The sequence below is a fragment of the Marmota monax genome, unplaced genomic scaffold, assembly GCF_021218885.2.
Source record: "Marmota monax isolate L192 unplaced genomic scaffold, Marmota_monax_Labrador192_F-V1.1 WCK01_AAM20220418_F8-fsc00068, whole genome shotgun sequence".
NCBI classification, from domain to species: domain Eukaryota; kingdom Metazoa; phylum Chordata; class Mammalia; order Rodentia; family Sciuridae; genus Marmota; species Marmota monax.
Window position 1 is genome coordinate 4,776,019 of NW_026692352.1, and position 20,881 is coordinate 4,796,899.

Here is a 20,881-nt window from a genome sequence, read left to right on the forward strand (position 1 = left end):
TAAAAATAGGGTCAAAATGGTTCTCAGATCTTCAGTTAAGGTGGTGATAGAAGCGCCTTGTGGAATACTACTGTCACTCCTCTTTCCTTTTGAGCTTGATCAGGGGTAAGACAGACAATGGAGATCAGAACCACAGACATAACCACCCCTGGAGACTCATTCTCTACCACTATTGCATCACACATCTATAGTTGCTACCTTGATGGATTTCCAAACCTTTAATTTTACTATGTTATTATGGAAGCTAATGCTAACATCAGGAAACAAACTAGGTCTGCTGAGGGAGAAAAAAAAAGAAAACTGTAAGGACTCTAGCATTAGCTTTTACTTCTAGGACATCAGATGAGTCAATCAGGAAAATATTTACTGAGTGCTCACAGCCAGAATATTTAGACTCAATAGTAGATACTAGTGTATGTCATGAATAAATTTCAAGAACATTTTCAGTTTGAGTAGAACATTTTCAGATTGTGAACTGCACAGTATCTAAGATAATAAAAATTACATAGAAACTCATGCTTATGAAGAGACCTGTTTATTATTGATAAAACTTTATTTGGCTAAAACCACAAGAAATCCACACACAAATACATAAAGTGCAAATTCTCATAGGCAGTATTTATAATACACCCTGGTATTTTGTTGGGGAAAATGAGATGTTGACAGAAATTGTTAAAATAAGGGCACAATTTTGAACTACTTCTACATACTTAGTCAGAAAAATAATTCATTCTTAATTGTACATATTTTACCTGGTATTTTCAATGATGTATACCACGAGTTTATTCTAACCTATAACAAGACCTCACCATATATAGATGCAGATTCTTGCCTGAGTGGCACATGATGAATCATAACGCTGGACAAATATATACCAAATAGTACCAAATTAGACGTGAAACATTTGGAAGGTAGTACTAATAGGCTCAAAATGGTGCTTAGACTAGTGATATTAAGCCTACAGAGATACATTCTGAGCCTTCCTGGTCAACACCTTGCTTTTGATATAAAGTGCTAACATTATATACAATTTCCACATAGAAAAATGCTCTGCTCTCTCAAAAGAAGCTGAGTATTTAAGGGTGTGTGTTCTTAGTAAATACCACTTATTATAAATTTCAGTAATGAGAGTCATTAAAAACTGAATTAAAGTCAAAATTTTAATTACTTTTTAAAACTATTCATGTCTTTAAAATAATATTGTTTAGTTACTGAACTTAGGTAGGTAGTGTGGATAGGAAAAGTGAGCCATGATTCTCACTCTTAGGGAGCTGACAGGTGGATGCTCCTTCTTCATCAAGGAATGCCAAGGAATTGAAGAGAACAAACAGGCCAACACCTCAGACTATCTTGTAAGGTTCAAATATAACATAAATGTTGCAGGTTAGTTAACTAGGGGTTAATATTTTAGGAGGTCAGCTTCTAAAGGGCAGGGAATATCCTAGATATGTTCTATGCTTATGTTTCTCACACTAGAGTCAATTGTGTACTGGGATATGCAGCAATTGGGGGTGGGGGCAATGAGGGAGAAAATTGAGAGGCCATGTGATAAACACGGTGCTCCTTTCTGGTATACCAGTTTCATTCAAGATTGAAGATTTCACTTTTATATTAAATAGTTTTATTAGGAGAAGGCAAAATTAAAGCCAGAACACGAAATTTCATCATCAGTGGTAGGCTGCTTCCGATTTTGCTCTCAGGCCTCCTTCCCCTTCCTTCATGCTCCTCTGATTTAGGGTTCTGCTGGTGAAAAAAAACTGAGAAGCAAACTCTAGATATGTCCCTTTGCCCCATATATTGGCCACTTTATTCATTCTTTTAGGTTCTCTTCTTTAAGTACACAGTCTTGACTTAACCAAGAAGAAAGATACCTTAGTGAATGTAATAGTATGTGAATATTTAAAAATAACCAATAATCAACATTAATTATGTTTCCAAATGGAACTAAAGTCATGCTTTGTAGAGTCAAACAATGAACCAGCCTCTTCTTTTTATTTAGACTTATTATTAATGGTAAAATGCTTTGAGAGACAAATATAAGAAAGATTTCCTCAAATTGTGCACTTTGGCTGCCCAAAATACAAGGAAATCTCAAAAGAAATTCTAGAACAAGTGACCATTTTGGTTAGAATGACTACTTCCTCATCAGTTTCTAGAGTAAGCTCAGAAAACAAGTGAATTGTAAAAAGCTATAATAAATTAACATATAGTAGTATCCAGACAGACTAAAACAGGCTATGAAATAGATTTAAAATTACTTCTTATAAGAAATCTTAAATATTTTTATAATAGTAACAAAATTTTAAAAGTTCATAAACAGTTTATGAATAAGTTTAAAGCACTCTGAATGAAAACAGTTAAATTTCTTATCAGTGAGGTAATAGGGCGAACGCTTTTCACAGTAACAAAATGTAGAGGAGTGTGTGTGGCAAAAGAGGGAGGTAGAGAGAAAAAGGCATAAAATTAAATGTATCCAAGAGAAATTTGGATTTTTCAAGCATTACAAACACCAGTGGAATACAACTTAAAAAACAACAACAATATCAGCAGTTCATAGAACAATTTCCCCATCATCCTCCAGCTAACATTCTGTTGCATCAATTTCAGAAGTATCCTGCTTAAGAAATGGAAGATGTATTCTCCTAAATGTCCAATCTCTCAGATCCTCTCTGTGGAAGTTTGTACATCTAAATATCAATATTTTATATTTAAAGCAAAAACCTCAAATATCCTATAACACTATACATTCTTCAAGACGAACACACTTGTGTTCAAGTCTCAATTGATTTTCGAGGTCAAATTAAAAATAACATCGAAGCAGGTCTTTATTCATTGCATTCACGCATATACTATTTAAAACACACAAAAAATGTCTTTTGAGCTAAAGCTGTGTAGATGTGGAGTGAAACCCAAATGATACTGTTAGTGTTCTTTACAACATCCTTTTTGTTCCAACCTGAATTTGAAAAAAAAATGTGCTGGAAGGAAGGAACCTTCTAAAGTCATTTAGTATCCCTTAACTAAAAAAAAAAAAAAAAAAACTATTTCCTTAAAAGAATAGATTTTTATGACAATCTCTGCCAAAGTTCTTAAACATTTCCTGCTGCCTATTTTTTTTTTAATCCCAAATTCCCTCTGGTCTATCCTCACTAGAGAAGGAAAATGGTATAGCAATAGTACTTCTTATTTTGAGTCCTTCAACAAAAACATTGATTAATGATTAATAACTTAGTGTAAATGATCTCAATGGCTTTCTTTTCTCTAGAGTTAAATGAACCTAAATTCTTGAACTTTTTCTTGGAGGTCTTATTTATATAAAAATTAAATGTATCCAGGCAGAATTTGAATTTTTTCTGTAGTTTATTCTTTTTTATTTTTGCTCTGTCTCCTCCCAAGTTCTCGCATGATTCTGATACAATACCTATCAGGAACTGATTCCATAATAGGGATATTTTTTCTCACCTCCAAAAACTTGAATAATAAAAGTAAACAATAGGTTCACTGCCTGCTCATCATAACAACAAATAAACACAAGTAAACAACCTTATACACACTTTATTTTCTACCTTTATGGTGTTAGGTTTGTCTTTCATAAGAAGCATTTTATGTGCTGTCTTATTGCCCTTTATATTGTTTAATTTTTATTTCTAATTTATGCTTTGATCTTGTCCTACTTCTTTTCTTTTCCCCAAAGCTTCAGAAAATACCAGTTTTGATTTATGCGCAGAATGAGAATATACGTATTTCCACGATATTTAAAAAAAAATGGCCCAAGGCTGAGACCCCAGGCCTGCATTTCTGTCTCTTGGGAGGTCTCTGAATGTATCCTGTTAGGCAAGGTGCACAATGTCACATTCATGTTAATATCATGCTCAGACAGACTCAAGAGTGTGGACAGAATCAGACAGTTCCTTAGATTTATATAATTCAGGAACCTTTATAAAATTTCTTTAATTTTAACTTTAGATTTAGAATTTTGAGATGAGAATCCAAGCTTCAATGACTTTTCACCTTAAGATGACTTACATGTTACTTTATATTAAAGCAAGCAAATGAAACTATTTTCTTCATAAAAGGATAATCATGACATGGCTTTAGTGGTTCTGAATGGGTTGTTGTATCACTTTAAATTCATTTCAAATATTTTATGACAATCTCTGAAACACAGATACCAAAACCAAATATACATGTTTTTCATATATATATATATATAAAACATTGTTCATATTTTGTAGAATATATGCCATTTCCTAAGTTACAATCTACATTACTAAAAGTCAATAAAACAAAAAATGTTTTAAACATTTTTAAATAAAAATTCTACACAAATTCATTCATAAAATGGTGCTCTACATATAGTTACCTGTCTATTATCTGGAATCATACAAGATCCAGCTATAAGAAAGCAAGGAAGGAACAAATTAACAATAGTGGCAATACAATAATTTAAAAGTTATGTTTGGATTATATCAGCTCAAAAGTTAGTTTATAGCTGTAACAAACCAAACCATGACATTCTAATCAGTTCAAACTTTATATCTTTGTCATTATTATGTTTAGGAAATAATTTCTCTAATATCAGTGCTATCTCCCATAGGCAACCTGTTTAGGTGATTACACCCAAGGCCTTGTTATTCTTACCTCCTAATTATGCCATTTGTATTCTGCAAACTGTACAAGAGAAAATACATCTTAAGAAGATTAAACTACTTCTGCACTGAATCTTTTCAGAAGATTGAAGAATCAACCAAAAATGACTTTCCTAAACAACTGTTTTCCATATTAAAAAAGATAAATACTCCTCATGTAATCAAAAATTCCCTAGAAATCAGCATGATGTTAGTTTTAAACAGTAATTTTAGGGTTTCATTAATACTTAAAATCTGGGTGCTTTATTTTTTAGTAAAATTTACATTATTTCATCAGCTAAAGAATAAATTTACTTACAAACAGGTGATTCAAATGTTGGACTGTCAAACTGAGAGCTCATTTATAGTTCCCCCTTTTTCCCTTTACCTAAAGATTAAGATAACTGATGTAATTCTAACTTGAAAACTCTTGACTATAGTTATATTAAGCCTTCTTTTATTAAGACCTTCTCTGATAGGGCTGGGAGTATAGCTAAGTTGGCAGATTGTTTGCCTTGCATGCACAAGGCCCTGGGTTCTATCCCCAGCACCTCCCCAACCACCACCACCAAAAAAAAAAAAAAAAGACAATCATAGGATTTTTGAAATCAACAAACCCATTTGATATAGAGGAAGCACCCATAAAGTTTGGAAGATTTTTTTCTTAACTATCTGAAAATTGACTGATAAAATGATATTCAATGCAGGAACATTGTTTGAGTTCATACCATTCTCTTGAGAAGGCACTGAGAAATTTGACAAGAACAAAGCCACTAGGAGTGTTGCCACTATTGTTCTATGTTTAGTAAACATCAAAGTTTTTAATACATACAGTAAATTTACACTGCACCAAAAGGGCACCTGAAGCAGAGGTGCAAACCCACATATTGTAATATCTGTCCTAAACTAGAAGAACTAAATACCCTATTTCAAATACTCTAATTTATAAGTTAATACTCATGATACAACAATGACACTTTTCCATAATGCTCCAGGAAGAGTATTATTTTCTTGCCAATTTTAGTAATTAATTACCTTAGCTACCAGTGTAATTACATAACATTTATCTATTTACCCCATTTTTTAAACCATGCTATACACAGTTACAAGATACAGAACTAAGCTTAATCACACTACAATAAGAAAACTCACTTTTATATTGTTATGCTTTGCTTTAAAGTCAGCACGATATTAGTTTTAAACAGTAATGATATATCACTATAATATTTTAACGTTATGATTTTCATTCAAGATTATGAAAAACTTGAATTTCATTTCCCTCCAGACATTTTACTTTCAAATTGATACTTTTCATTTAGTCAGCTGAACAAATGAAAAAGAAAAGAAGAAAAAAAAAAAGGAAAAAGATACTTGGCCAGATGAGATAGAGAAGGCTGACATGAGGTTCAACACGTGGAGTCTTGGGTTGTCTGTTCCATATGCCAGTGCAAAGTCATGACATGCCGAGGTGCCCTACACAGAACGCCAGATCAGTCCGTTCTTACTAGGCTCAAGAAAATTCTCTATCAGAGCTTCAATGAGTTTCTTCAATTCTTCTTCTAGCAATGCAGTATCACTAAGGAAAAAAGAGTTTTGAAATTCTCTATTTAATAGATTTAAAGTTTGTTTTAATTATTTTTTTACTTTGGAGAGGGCATATATCTGATGTAATGATTAAATAATTGATAAACAAAAGAGAAATTTGCTCAGTTAAAACTAACCCCTCAAATAAAATAACACACAAAGAAAATAACATGATCATAAACTGAAATTGAACTTCATTAATAGTAATTCCTTGGCACATGATAAAGAATGAATTACAGTATGTCTAAATGATTCTCTTGGGTCAGGCAATTTAACAACTTTAAACATCAATACGAGTATTATAATAGAATGGCTTCCTGAAATGCTTTGAAGGAGACTCAGCTAAGGTGTTGTGGGATAATATGACTATCCTTCAGGTTGTTGGTAGCAGAAGAATGAGTGTTTTAAAAAACAGATACATAAACTTACAAGTAAGCCCTTCAAAATTGTCACTGAGGAGCCTCTTTCAAACAGCCTTCACAGTCATCTTATCAGCTATACAATAAATTAGCTATTACTTTGATATCCATTCTTTGTTTTTAACCAAATATAGCATTACCTGATTTGGTTAACTTTAAATACTTCTCTGAATGACTTTAGGAGGTCTTTTTTCTCCCCCGGTGGAAATAAAATCTTAAGGCAAAGATGTAGGAAAATACAAAATAATGTGCCCTGGTTGGGTTCTGAAGGCTATTTCAAAAAATACATTGGTCATTAACAACAAAGTTAATACTATTTTCAATAAGTTTAAATAGTCTTTGGTTTATTAAACATGTTAACAATTTGTGACATAGTCATAATTTGTACCCTTAGAAAGAAATGAACTAGGCAGATTGTGTCAAACCAAATTGGACACAGAAAACAAATATTTGGCAACAAACACATTATTTATTGATCATTTCTTTAGGCTCATTATATATAAATTAAAGCTTAGAAAATCTTCTCAAGAATAGAAATTTACTATGACTTTGATATTCAGTTCTGCAAAATACAGCTTCTTTGGGAAACAGTTCCTCAAAAGGTTAAACATAGAGTAATATGACCCAACAATTTCAATCCTACATATATATACAAGAGAAATGAAAACATATATCCACATACAAATAGCTGTTCACAACTGTTCATAACCGTACTATTCATAATAAGCAAAAATTTAAATAATTTGAACATCCACTGATGAATGGATTAAAAATGTGGTATATCCACAGAATGGACTATTCGGGGCAAAAATAATACATTTTTTAAAAAAGTGAATAAAGTACTAACTCATGTTATTAACACTGATAAACCTGGAAAAACAATGCTAAGATGCCAATCACAAAGGACCACATATTGTATGATTACATTCATATGAAATATCCAGAATATGCAGATCTATTGGGAAAGACAGTAGACTAGTGGCTGCTTAGGGCTGTGAGGGAGGGAAATGGGAATTGATTTCTATTGAATATGGGGCTTCTTTTTGGGGTGATCCTAAAATTGATAGTAGTGATAGCCACACAAACTCTGCATATATTAAAATACACTGAATCATACATTTTAAGTGGATGATCTTATGGTATGTGAATTATATCTCAAAAAAGCTTTTAAATATGTATCTAATAAATCAATTCTCACCTCTGGTCAGGTGAAGCACACATCTCTGCATAATACTTTATTTTTGGTTCTGTACCGCTTGTCCGAAGAGTAGCAACACATCCATTTTGAAAAGTAAAAGTAATCATTTGACTGTTTTTACTCACAGGCAGCACCTATGCAAGATTGCAACAACAGCTTAATTACATCTGGTATCTAAATTCATTTTTCAAGAATTATAAAATACATTCCAGTTATATGAGGCATCTAAACTAGTCTAATTCATAGAAACAGAAAGTAGAATGTTGATTGTGAGGGGCTAGGGGAATAAAGACTGGGAGTTGTTTAATGGGTTTCAGTTTAGCAAGGTAAAAAGGTTCTAGAGATCTGTGGCACAACAATATGAATATACTTAAGATAATTTAACTGTACCCTTAACTATAGTTAAGGCAGTAAATCTTTTGTGTTTTTTTAAAAATATTTTTTAGTTGTCAATGGACCTTTATTTTATTTATTTATATGCAGTGTTAAGAATCAAAGCCAGTGCCTCACATGTTAGGCAAGCGCTCTACCACTGAGCTACATCCCCAGCCCCAATCTTCTATGTTTTTAACCATAATTATAAAACTTTTAAAATTAAAAGAATGAAAATACAAAAGATTACCATAATAATTCATAAACACATTAAGTGAACCCTTATAATAATCCAGGCATTGGTTTATATACTTTACATACATGATCTCCAGGCTTCAACAATAATCCTGCAAAGTCAGTATAATTGCCATTTTATGGACAAGGCTCAATGAGAGTAAACAATCTGCTCAACTAGCTAAGTGGTAAAACAAAAAGTGGAAGCTGTATCTGTTCCAAAGCACCTCTGCATTTGCAAAGCATGATGACAGTTAATCTATGGCCTCCAAAGATAAATATACGTTATCCTAGAGGATATGCAAAAGAATGTACTAGGTGCTGACAAAAACTGTATTTTTAAAAAAGAAATGAAGTTTTACTGACATTGAATATATGAATTAATGCTGGTACTCTTTCTCATTCACACTTTAACCTGTTGAAGTATCTCGAGGGGACTGTGCTGTTGTCCTACAACAGAGGGGCTGCCAATGCTACTTCTCCTCAGGGCTCCAAGTGCTGGCCCTGGCCTAAAGAACCCTCTCTCCATCAATGCATTATGATATGCCAGATGCTTAAAACAGATCTTTTGCTCCTCTTTTTCACTCATAGACCATTAACTATCAAGTCCTGTTTATAATATCCTTCATTCAATTCACCTTTTCAATTCTCTCCATCACCATTGTTACTATATTAAATTCTGGCCACTAACATCACTCACTAAGACTGCTGAAACAGCTTAGTAACTGATCTGTCTGCCTGGAATTCTGCCCTGGTAACCCACTCACCAGGCCACTCTTGCTCTCAGCCTACACTCCAGTTACAAATAACTACTTGTGGTTTTCTGGAGGACATGCCTTCTTGCTGTCAGGCCTTGCACTTACTGCTTCCTTTGTTTGAAACAGGCTCTACACCTCCTGTATCTGGGTAACATCTAATTATACTTGAGAACTCAGTAGAGTCTCAGTAAGAGGTCTTTTCTATGCTCTTCCATCCAACAGAATGCTCTCAACTTCCATCCGCTGAGCTAAAGCCCCTCTATACTCATTTCTTAAGTGCAAGCATGCCTTTGCTATCACTGTATCTCTAGTGTACCTTTGGCTGCAGCACAGAATGATTTTTATAAATGAATGTACAGATGAATGTCAATTTGAAATGTGAAGAGAGAATTCAGGAAGTCTTCCACACTTACCAAGAATCTTGGGGATAACAACATCTATGCTACCTATCCTACAAAGCTCTGAGCGTCAGAGCAGAAGGGATGAAATACCTTAAATAGTTTAAATAAATTTAAACTTTAAAGACAGACAAGAGGAAAAAACCATCACAGCAAAGACTAAGCATAAAAACATTAGAGAAATAAAAAGAAGTCAAAGATTTTATTCAGTTAATTTACAAGGACAGAAATACACATGAGTTGGGGTTGTGGCTCAGTGGTAGAGCACTTGCCAAGCATGTGTGAAGCACTGGGTTTGATTCTCAGCATTGCATATAAATAAATAAAATAAAGTCCATTAACAGCTAAAAATATATAAAAAAGAGAAATACACAAACACACAAAGACACACATATGCCTGTGCACATACTCAGAATATTGACAACTAGGAACCAATATTTGTTGACTGGATAAATCTGCAAAAAATGAAATATGGATAGTATTCTTTTCCCACAGTTTTTATTGGCTTATTATAACTATACAAAATAGTGGGATTCATTGTTACATATTCATACATGCAAACAATATAACAATATAATTTGGTAAATATACTTCTTAAGTATTTTCCTTTCCCCTCCTCTCTTCCTTCTCCCTAGTCCTCTTCTTCTACTCTACCTGTCTCCCTTAGATTTTCATGACTCTTCCCCAACCTTTCTTTTCCTCTTTCCTCTCCAGTTTTAATAGATGAGAGAAAACATATGATTTCTGATTTTATGAGTCTGGTTTATTTAACTTAACAGAATGCGCTCAAGTTTCATCCATTTTCCTGCAAATGCTATAATTTCATTCTTCTTTATGGATGAATAAAATTCCATTGTGTATACATACCACATTTTCTTTATCCATTCATCCACTGATGAACACCTAGGCTAGTTTCATAGTTTGGCTATTCTGAATTGTGCTACTAAAAACATATTTTACCATAAGAGCAGAAGAGTTTAAAAGCACCTCAAATAATAAAATCATAAATTTAAAGACAGGAAAGAGAAAAAAATCATACCAAAGACTATAGAAACATTAGAGAAAAGAAAAGTCAAGATTTTATTCAGTTAATATATAATATACAAACACACACACATACACAGAATACTATTGCTGTAGTATGCTGACTTTAGGATAGACACTGAAGAGTAATTTAGCTGGGTTATATGGTTATTCCATTTCTAGTCTTTTGAGGAAGCTCCATAATGATTTCCATTGATTGTAAATTATTATAATCTCACCAACAGAGTAAAAGTGTTCCTTTTCCCCTAGATCCTCTCCAGCATTTATAATTGTTTATATTCTGTCATTCTAACTGGAATGAGATGAAATCTCAGTGTAGTGTTGACCTGCGTTTTCCTAATTGCTAAAGATGTTGAACAATTTTTAATATATTTGGCAGAAACTTTTTAATCTGATGTCATCCTGTTTATTAATTCTTGGTATTATTTTCTGAGCTTAAGAGGTTCTATTGAGAAAGTCCTTGCCTGAACCAATATGTTGGGAGTGTAGACCCCACATTTTCTTCTAGGAGTTGCAGAGTTTCTGGTCTCATTCCTAGGACTTTGATTCATTTTAAGTTGACTTTTGTGCAGGTCAAGAGGCAGGGATTTAGCTTCATTTTTCTATCTATGGAGAAACCAGTTTTCCCAGAACCATTTGTTAAATAGGCTGTCTTTTCTCCAACATGCCTTTGTCAAGGACCAGATAACTGCATCTGTGTAGGTTTGTCTCAGTGTCATCTATTCTGTGCCACTGGTCTATGGGTCTGTTTTTATGCCAGTACTATGCAGTTTTTGTTACAATAGCTCTGTAGGATAATTTAAAGTCAGGTATTGTGATGCCTCTAGCATTGCATTTTTTTTTGCTTAGATTTGCTTTAGATGTTCTGGGTCTTTTTTTAAAAAAATTATTTAGTTGTAGATGGACACAATATCTTTATTTATTCATTTTTATGTGGTGCTGAGGATTAAACCCAGTGCCTCACACATGCAAGGCAGGTGCTCTACCACTGAGCTACCGCCCCAGCCCTGGATCTTTTATTGTTCCAAAATGAATTTTAGGACTAGTTCTGTGAAGAATGTCATTGGTATTTTGATGGGAATTGCACTGAATCTGTATATTGCTTTTGGTATATATGCTCATTTTAAACAATATTAATTTTGCCTATCTATAAGGAATATGAGTATTATCCTATGTAAGAAGCTGCAAATTTCCCAAAATACATTATGTCCCAGAATCTTCTGACAACATCAGAGCATTACAAATGGAAATTTAAGCTAATAATCATCCTAAAAATAACAACAACAAAATGAATATGATCAGCAATCTCTTGTATGTAAGTGTTTGTTTGAGCACCTATCCCACTGGCAGGAGCTTTGAAAGGCATAAAGGTCCTTCAGAAATGGACCTGCCATGCACAACACAATGGTAACATAAATAGAAAAAAAAATGACACATATCATGTGGAGGAAGGTATATGATTGTGGGACCTGGAGGACATATTTGCCTTAAATCTTAAATAATGGCAAGGTATGAACCTGTAGCAGAGGAAGAAAAGGTAAACTAAGAAAACAAACTTGATCAAAAATACAGAAATCAGAAAAAAGATAAAAATATAATTTAACAAAGAAAAAAGAAATACATAAATTATATATATTTGAAATTATAACTTATTCTTTTTGGCTAGAGATACCAGAAGTAAAGTTAAAAAGAGAACTTGAAACTAGAAGGACAGTCCAACATGGTGGGGTACACATTTAATCCTAGTAACTCAGGAGGCTGAGGCAGGAGGATCATGAGTTCAAAGCCAGCCTCAGCAATTTAGCAAGGCCCTAAGCAACTTAGACAAGAAAGGGCTGGCAATGTGGCTCAGTGGTCAAAGGGTCCTTGATTAACATCCCCCGTACTCTCCACACCCCAAAGTAGAAATACTTTTTTCTTTTTTCAAAGAAAAAGAAAAAAAGTAGTATAAACACTTTGCAATTCTTGGATTTTAGAAAGACTTTATTTTCAACATTGTTTTAGTGTCACTGTACATTCTCTTTTTCTCTCACTGTCTCTACCTTCCTCTTTCTATCCTCATACTCTTTTCCCTAAGGTATTCCAGATGATTACCTGGGGACTGATGAGGATCTTTGGTCACTTAAAACTACTCTAGGGATGGGTCCTAGTCCCAAAAACTCACAGGCCTGAACTTCTACTATTTTAGTATAGTATGAATTATTACAAATTATTAAAAATATATATATTTTTTAAAACAGGTACTTTCAGGAGTTTCCAGGCTGGTGAGCACATGGACCTTCTGGGAGGGTGATGTACCTAAAAAGGGCATGAGATCCTACTCCATACCTTCCCTGCCCTATGCATCTCTTCTGTCTTGGTGTTCCTAAACTGTTTCCTTTATAATAAACTAGGAAACATGAGGAAACAGGATTGAGCCTCATGTAAAACCCATCTCTGGACTTTTTGGTGACATGAGCCATTAAGTTTTTGTCAATGTTATAAATTTAAAAAGTACTTACTGATTTTTTATTAGGCTGGCTGCTGTCATATCCAGTGGTAACATCCCGTATGTGCAATATAGCAAATGTCCCACAAAACTTTGGATATTCTTTCGGAGAATCAAAATTGCGAAGCCTTTCAAATATACTTTTGATGGTAGGTGGATCATAACACAAGAAATATGAAGTTTTTGACATGTGATAACCATATCTGTACAAAGATTTAAAGTATTAAAATCAGATTTCCGATAACTTTAGAAATGTACACATTAAATAAAAACAAGCCTATTAGAATATTTTGTAGAATTTTAATGCTTTTTATAAAAGGATGTTGACTGTTCTTCAAAAACAAATTTAGCAGCCAGGCATGGTGGTGTCTGTGCCTATAATCCCAGTGGCTCAGGAGGCTGCAGCCGAAGGGTTGTGAATTCAAAAGACAGCCTCAGTAATTATTGAGGCCTTAAGCAACTTAGTGAGAAACTATCTTAAAAGAAAATATTAAAAGAAAGGTGGGGAAGAGGACGTGGCCAGTGGTTAAGTGCCCCTGGGTTCAATCCCCAGAACCAAAAACCAAAACAAAACAAAAACAAATTTAGAAAACTATGGATAGGACAAAAAAAAATTGAACGAAAGATCTAGCATATGAACTTACTTTTCATAAACTTTAATCAGTTGCTCCATCAATGTTATACTCATGGTTTCCAGGTAAGATGCCATCTCAGCAACAACAACGGCTGCACTTACCCCATCTTTATCCAAAACGGAAGTTCCACACAGAAAACCTGGGGATTCAAAACCATCTTTAGAAAAGGGGAAAACTTAAACCCATAGTTTCATATTTCTTCAGAAGGACCAGTGACTTTAAGAGCCTAGAAACAGATAAAACCCATCAATACTGAATGTATTCAGAAGACCTTTATGTTCTTTTTCTTTTCCTGATGAGACATGCATTTACATATTTCTGAGTTCTCTGCAGTTTTTACAACTTAAAATATAAAGCCAGATGGCAAAAATTCCTCTCTACAGAATTGTCACATTAAAAAAATGTTTTCAATCAAACTTCAAAGATTTAAATATTTACTACATACCAATAGACTCTTCAAATGCAAAAAGGACTTCTTTCCCATTTTCCAGGAGATCTTTTATCCTACTTCCAATCCATTTAAAACCTGGTAATGTTTCCTGAAATGCAGAGGAAGATACTCTAGTTAAACACAGAGAAAAATCTATCAATAAATGCACATAATTCCTGAGTAGTGATCTTCTATTAGGCTTTTTGGTCCACAATGATTTATACAGTGGTAGACATATAGTCATAAAGGGCCATAAACACACATACTACCACTACTGGTGGTCTACTATTGATACAGTACAGTACTAGATGATTTATATTAAATATATCCCATATTTATATGTGCGACAATAAAGTTACAAAGTAACATAAATATATACCTATATTATTATCTGAAACATAGGTACTATATTTATTTGTTAAGTACTATTAGTACTATTTACTAAATACTATAATAGGTACTTAATAGCACTATAGTAGCATGATCTTTTTTAAAAAAATTTTTATCTATTTTATTTATTTATTTTTATGTGTTGCTGAGGATCAAACCCAGTGCCTCGCACATGCCAGGTGAGTGCTCTACCGCTGAGCCCCAGTCCCAGCCCCAGCCCCAAAGCATGATCTTTTTTAATGTTCATAAACACTGTTGTCAGAAGAGAGGCTCAGAGATTAAGTAAATTTGCCTAAGATGCAGCATATACAAAATGGAGGTACGTTTCAATTACACTGCTTCCCAACAACTGTCCTGTAAGCCATACTACAGTCACTAACATAAGAGAGCCTGTGAAGGTTTTGATTTAGTCTCCCCAAGTAATACATTATCACAACCTATGCTTGAAACAAGTACACCTTTCCACAACACTGTGACCTAAATAAAACCACCAAGACAGTTACCAAGTCATTCATTAATAATTATGTTCGGGGAACTTTCATCTGATGAGCTTTAAAGACCTGCTGCGTTCTAGAGTCAACATATGCACACTAATTCTGGGGTTCATCATTACTAACTTAAATTTCCTAAATCACTTTTCTACTTTCACCAAAAATAAAAATTCTGGCAATCCCCTCAAACCAAAACAAATTTATAATACTGATCTTTAGAATCATGTTATTTTCTTTCTTTTGTGCACTTACTTTTCTTGCTATAGATATAAACAAAAAAACTATTGAAATTCAGAATTTTAGGCTTGAATAAATTTTCAGTATCTTTTGCTATCGGTGTTTTTTGAAAGTCTAAGATTAAAAGCTGTATTTCATAAAAACAAGTACAATTTTCTTTTACTCAGTCAATTATTACTGAGACTTGTTGCTTGAGTATGACTCAAGGAAAATGCCTGGGGGTAACACTTAGTTACTGACACCTGGCAAAGATGGTAGAGGAAAAGCAATAAAGCTGGTTTTAGTCCAGGTAGTTACAAAACTGTTCTACTTAACTGTTTGCGGTTCACAAACATTAATGATCTGGTTGATACAAAGTCATTCTTCTTCTTATTATTATTATGTAGAACCAATGGATTTTTGTTTGCAAGTTTGAAGTCTACTTAAAAGTTTATTAATACTGTGCTTGAAGAATCTAAACAAAGGATTGATGGCATTTACAAGCTTTTGGAGTGAAGTCTGTGTTAGTGATGAGGTCACTAGATTTTCCATCTGCAAACCAGATGTTGTATGAAATAATATGTGCTAACGTAATTTTTGGAAAAAATCTTGTCTCAGTTAAAAATTCACATACTAGATGAATTTGTCTCTGGGTGTCTAAGTTATAAAAATATTAAGCAAATATCAGCAATTTTAAAAAATGAAGAGATTATAAATGAATTAATGAAATGTCAGTTTTGGTGGGGTGCCTTTAATATACAGGAATATATTTAGAAAAGTAGCACACAGATATTATTTATTACTTCAAAATGAAATCCTTCTTCAAGTGCAATTGCCTTCAAAATTTTAGAAGAGACAGTAGTGGCTAACATATAAACATTCTTCACATCAGCATTTCTTGGTTTATTTTTCTTCCAGCAATCAAACATCCACCATCCAAATAATGCTGCCAGCTCATTTCCTGTGAAGACTTTCCAACGACCACTGTAGAGAGAAAATTCCAAGTCAAGACCTTTCCAGCTTCTCATTAAAACTTCTTGACTCCAAGACCTACAAATTATCATCCTTCAGATAGGAAAATCCTACAGCTATGAGACTTTTTTAAAAAACTTTATTCTTTTTTATTTATTTATAACACAAGGATACACTCTGCCATTATCACAAAAACAGGGAATACAACCTGCTCCAATTCAGTTTTATAATATGGGACTTTTGAGAAAATATTTACTACTACTTCTTTTATAATTGACCTGGGATCTTTAGGGTAGGGATAGTTATAACCAATCAATCTTTCTCTCTCTCTTCCCCCCATCTTACTTTTTATACTGAGGATTGAAACCAGGGGTACTCTACCACTGAGCTATATTCCCAATCCTTTTTTTTTTTAAATTGTTTTTTTTTTTGAAGTTGTAGTTGGACACAGTACCTTTATTTTTTAAAAAATTTATTTTTATGTGGTGCTGAGGATTGAACCCAGCACCTTGCACATGCTAGGTGAGCACTCCACAGCTGAGCCCCAACCCCAACCCCCCCACCCTTTTTATTTTTTATTTTGAGACAGGATTATTTTGCTAAGTTGCTGAGGCTCAACTTGAATTTGTGATCCTCCTGCCTCAGCTTTCTGAGTTGCTGGGATTACAGACATATGCCACTACTCCAGGTTGCAATGTCTTTTGGAAGATTATTACAAGGCTAATTTTATTCTTTTACTTAATGAGAAAAAATTGTGAAGACATGTCATATCAAAATGGTGAAAATATACAGCAATCCAAAGGACAAGGATTAGGAAATGATTATATTGATAAAGCAACCTGTTGAAATATGCTGTGGTTAAAATTAATATTTTCAAACAATTATATAAGAATGAGAAAAATGCTCATAGTATAATTGGTATAGAAAATAATTAAGATATAAAACTACATATAGTATGATCATAATTTCACAATTTTATATGAACAAATACATCTTTATTTGAGTAGAAAAAAAGGAAATGTTGAAGTATTGATTTAGGTAGTTATATGGATAGTGGAGTTATATAAGATTTATTTTCTTTCCTATTTTCAATGAACCTGTGAGACTTAATTTTTTTGATGTTTTTGTTTTTAAAAATTGCTTTCCAAAGCTCAAGCTTTTTTTGTGTGTGTGATGCTGGGGTTGAAATCAGGGCCTCACGTATGCCAGTCAAGCCCTCTACAATGGTCAAAACCACTGTGTTTTATAGTCTCGACCCCTCATAGCTCAAGCTTTTAATCAAATAACAGATTCTACTTACTTCGCCTGAAGTTCTGCCACTGCCAGTCGGTCTGCATCAGGATCTGTGGCTAGCACTATCCGGGCATTTTCTCTTTCTGCCAGTCTCAGAGAAAGTTCCTGAAACAGTAACCCAAAAAGTTAGATTGTATTGAAGAATCTGAATCAATGCTAATATTCCTAAATGTAGGCACTATGTTAGTGATATGAATTTTAGAAGGCATACAATTTGGTTAAGTTTAAAATAAGTAGCCTAGAAGTAGTAGAGATTTCAAACAAAACACAATTATATTCCAGTGTAATTTAAATGATATAAACTACAATGGTTTCTGCTTTTGTAAGTAATGTCTAAATTGTCAATAAGTTCTATTTATTCTGATGGTTTAATAAACTAGTAATAATTTAAGTATTAGAAAAATACCAGTACAGATTCTCCTTCTTCAGGATTTGGGCATTTAACAGTAGAAAAGTCTGGATCAGGATCTTTTTGTTCTGGTACTGGAATTGGAGGCTTAAAACCAAACACTTGAAAAGCCAACTGCACATAGTCATGTCCGACACCATGAAAGGATGTATGCACAAATTTCAAGGTGGTCTTTGAGTTTAATTCCCTGTAAGGTAAAAATCACCAATCAATATCATAAAACTTGCCACCTGTGATGTAATTCAAAACACTTAAATTTGAGAAAAAGTGATTAAAGCCTTCAGCAGAGCTGTAAGATATATTTTTAAATATTTTTAGTTATAATTGGACACAATATCTTTAATTTTTTATGTGATGCTGAGAACTGAACCCAGTGCCTCACTAGGCAAGCACTCTACCACTGAGCCACAAACCCAGCCCTGTAAGATTTTTTTTTAAACTATGTGGTATTAAAGTAAATTTCAGAAGATTTTTAATTCAACTACATTCTTCCTTTGTGATTCAACTTCCTAACCTGGATTGCTTCCTTCCATATGCTATACCAGTATCCTAACCCAAGCCGCTATATATCTCTTGCCAGATCCACCACAAGAACTTCCTAACTGGCCTTTCTTATTCTCTGCAGACTCCTTTTTTTCTTTCAGTCCAGCTTAAATTCCAAGGCATCTAATTTCAATTACCTTCTTTTATTTTCACATTGGATACCTTGATCCTCTAATACCTTACCCTGTGTTGAACCCAACAATGTACCTTTTTCCAGACTTGTACCAAAATAGCACAATATATTTACTGCTAGAGTAAATCTCACAAAAGGGTTAAGAGCTTCACTTTCAAAGGGCATTCAGCACTGTCAGGCACTTTTACTTTGTTACTCAAAAAGCTTACTATTTTCTCTCTAAAACGGTGTGTAAAATCTTTTCTTCTCTCCTTTTCTTTTCCTCTCCCTTTACCTAATGCAAACATAATACAGAAGCCATCTGATGAGAACTTCCTAATCTTTCTACATCTAATCCATAATCTAACAGCATCCATACATATCTTTTCCTTCTTCTGACAACAGAGTGTTTTTCTTTCTCTCAAAGGTCAGTGCTCCACTTTGGCTCTGGTTCCCATCTCTTCTCACTCAAGAACTTTATCACTCTAGTCACCCCCTCCCTCCTGCATCATTCCCATTAACATCCAGTCACAGTTTCTTTGGTTCTTCTATAGCAAAACTTTCTACATTCTTACCAACTACTTATTAACCACTCTCTGTAATAAATAAAATTATTAAAGTAAAATAAAATTTTCAAAATATACATAAGAAGAATGCCTACTATTAATATACTTATCATCTCAATTCAACATTTATCAACATTCTGTCAACTTAGTTTCATTTATGCAAGACATCAAATTACTTTACAAATGCTTTAGAATTTAAAAACGTAACCATAATACCATTATTGCACCAAACAAAACCCACAATTTTTTTTTTTTGTCGTACTGGGGATTGAATCTAGGGACTTCTGCATACTAGGCAAGCATTCTACCAACTAAGCTATATCGCAAGGCTCCCCAATCCACAATAATTTCTTAATATTATTCAGTACCCTATCTGTGCTCAAATTTTCCCCAAATGTCTCAAAAATACAATTGGTTTACTTGAATCCAGACCTGAATAAGGTCCACACCATCTGTCTCTCAAATCACTTGTAATCTAGACATGTTCTTTTTTTCTTCTCCAATCCCTATGCCATTTGTTGAAGAAACTAAATCATTTGTTCTGGAGAATTTCCTACATCTTGGGTATGCATATTTCATCCTTTATGTATTAGCATGTTCCACAAACCTTCTTTTTCTGTAAATAGGTAGGTGAATCTAAAGGCAACATTATAGATTATAGATTCAATTTCAAATCTTTAGGCAAGAACAAATGTTGAATCTTGAGGGGAGGCACATGATGTCATTGATTCATCAGAATTTTGTCATCTTGATCCATCCATCAAAAATTTCCCAATAACTTTTTACCTATAAGTCTTAGTAGCCCTTGATGATCATCACTTTTATTAGTGGTAATAAAATAGTATTATTTTAATTCTTTTACTCCTTCGCAATTAATAGTTGGATTTTTCTTTTAAAATATTTATCCTTCAGCAATTATTTAATTAACGCTGAAAGTCAGTACATATAGGAAAGACAAAAGAAAATATCTAAGCATTTATCAATTTGCTGAATGAAAATTCAGAATTTATCAAATTTCAGAATGAGTAATTTCAAATCTAGCAACTCTCGAAGGTGATCTGTGAAATGTTTGCGTAGTGTTACTACCAGCCAACAACCTTTTATGTTTAACGTCTTAGTTAATTACAGTGATTCTTCTTCTTCTTCTTTTTTTTTTTTTTGTAGTTCTGGGAGATTGAACCCCCGTCTTCAGGTATGTTAGGGAAGAAGCACCCTATCACTGAGCTACTCTGGCAGCCCTTGTTTTGAAACAGGGTTGTGCACACCTGTAATTCCAGCTACTAGGAGGGCTGGAGCAAGAGGATTGCAAGTTAATAGTCAGCATGGGCAACTTAGTGATTATTCTTTTTGATACCCAACTGTCCAATTTTTGGTCAATAAAAGCCCCCATAAAGTATGCTCTTATATCCTTTTGATATGAACCAAATATCTCTCAGTACTTTCTTGCTTTATGGCAGAGAAAGGCAGAGACAAAGAGCGACACAGAGATATTAAGATTAATTCCAGAAGTATATTTTTTGCCCCAGTCCTGGATTCATCAATTTCTCCAGGAGCCCTGGTTCCTTTTGGTGGGAAATGCCATTTAGAAACTATAATCTGTGCTTTAAGGTGACTCATAAGCCTTTTTAGCAACAGAACTAGTATTTCAGAAAGAAGTAAATAAATCACTAATGTTTCAAATCCAAACTTAAAATATAATTT

At 33.6% G+C, this 20,881-nt stretch overlaps 1 protein-coding gene across 1 annotated transcript in view; it reads right to left on the bottom strand.

Annotated features, from left to right (window-relative positions):
* Positions 1-519: 519 nt before the first annotated feature.
* Pgm2l1 (phosphoglucomutase 2 like 1) overlaps positions 520-20,881 on the bottom strand; it is a 61,566-nt gene continuing 41,204 nt past the window's right edge. Inside the window, exons 7-14 of the mRNA XM_046441956.2 lie at positions 17,957-18,146; positions 17,558-17,655; positions 16,089-16,269; positions 14,204-14,297; positions 13,768-13,897; positions 13,137-13,326; positions 7,830-7,963; positions 520-6,204 (exon numbers count right to left, since the gene is read on the bottom strand). Coding sequence (XP_046297912.1) covers positions 6,102-6,204; positions 7,830-7,963; positions 13,137-13,326; positions 13,768-13,897; positions 14,204-14,297; positions 16,089-16,269; positions 17,558-17,655; positions 17,957-18,146 — 1,120 coding nt within the window. The 3' untranslated portion in view covers positions 520-6,101. The remainder of the gene's footprint in view (positions 6,205-7,829; positions 7,964-13,136; positions 13,327-13,767; positions 13,898-14,203; positions 14,298-16,088; positions 16,270-17,557; positions 17,656-17,956; positions 18,147-20,881) is intronic.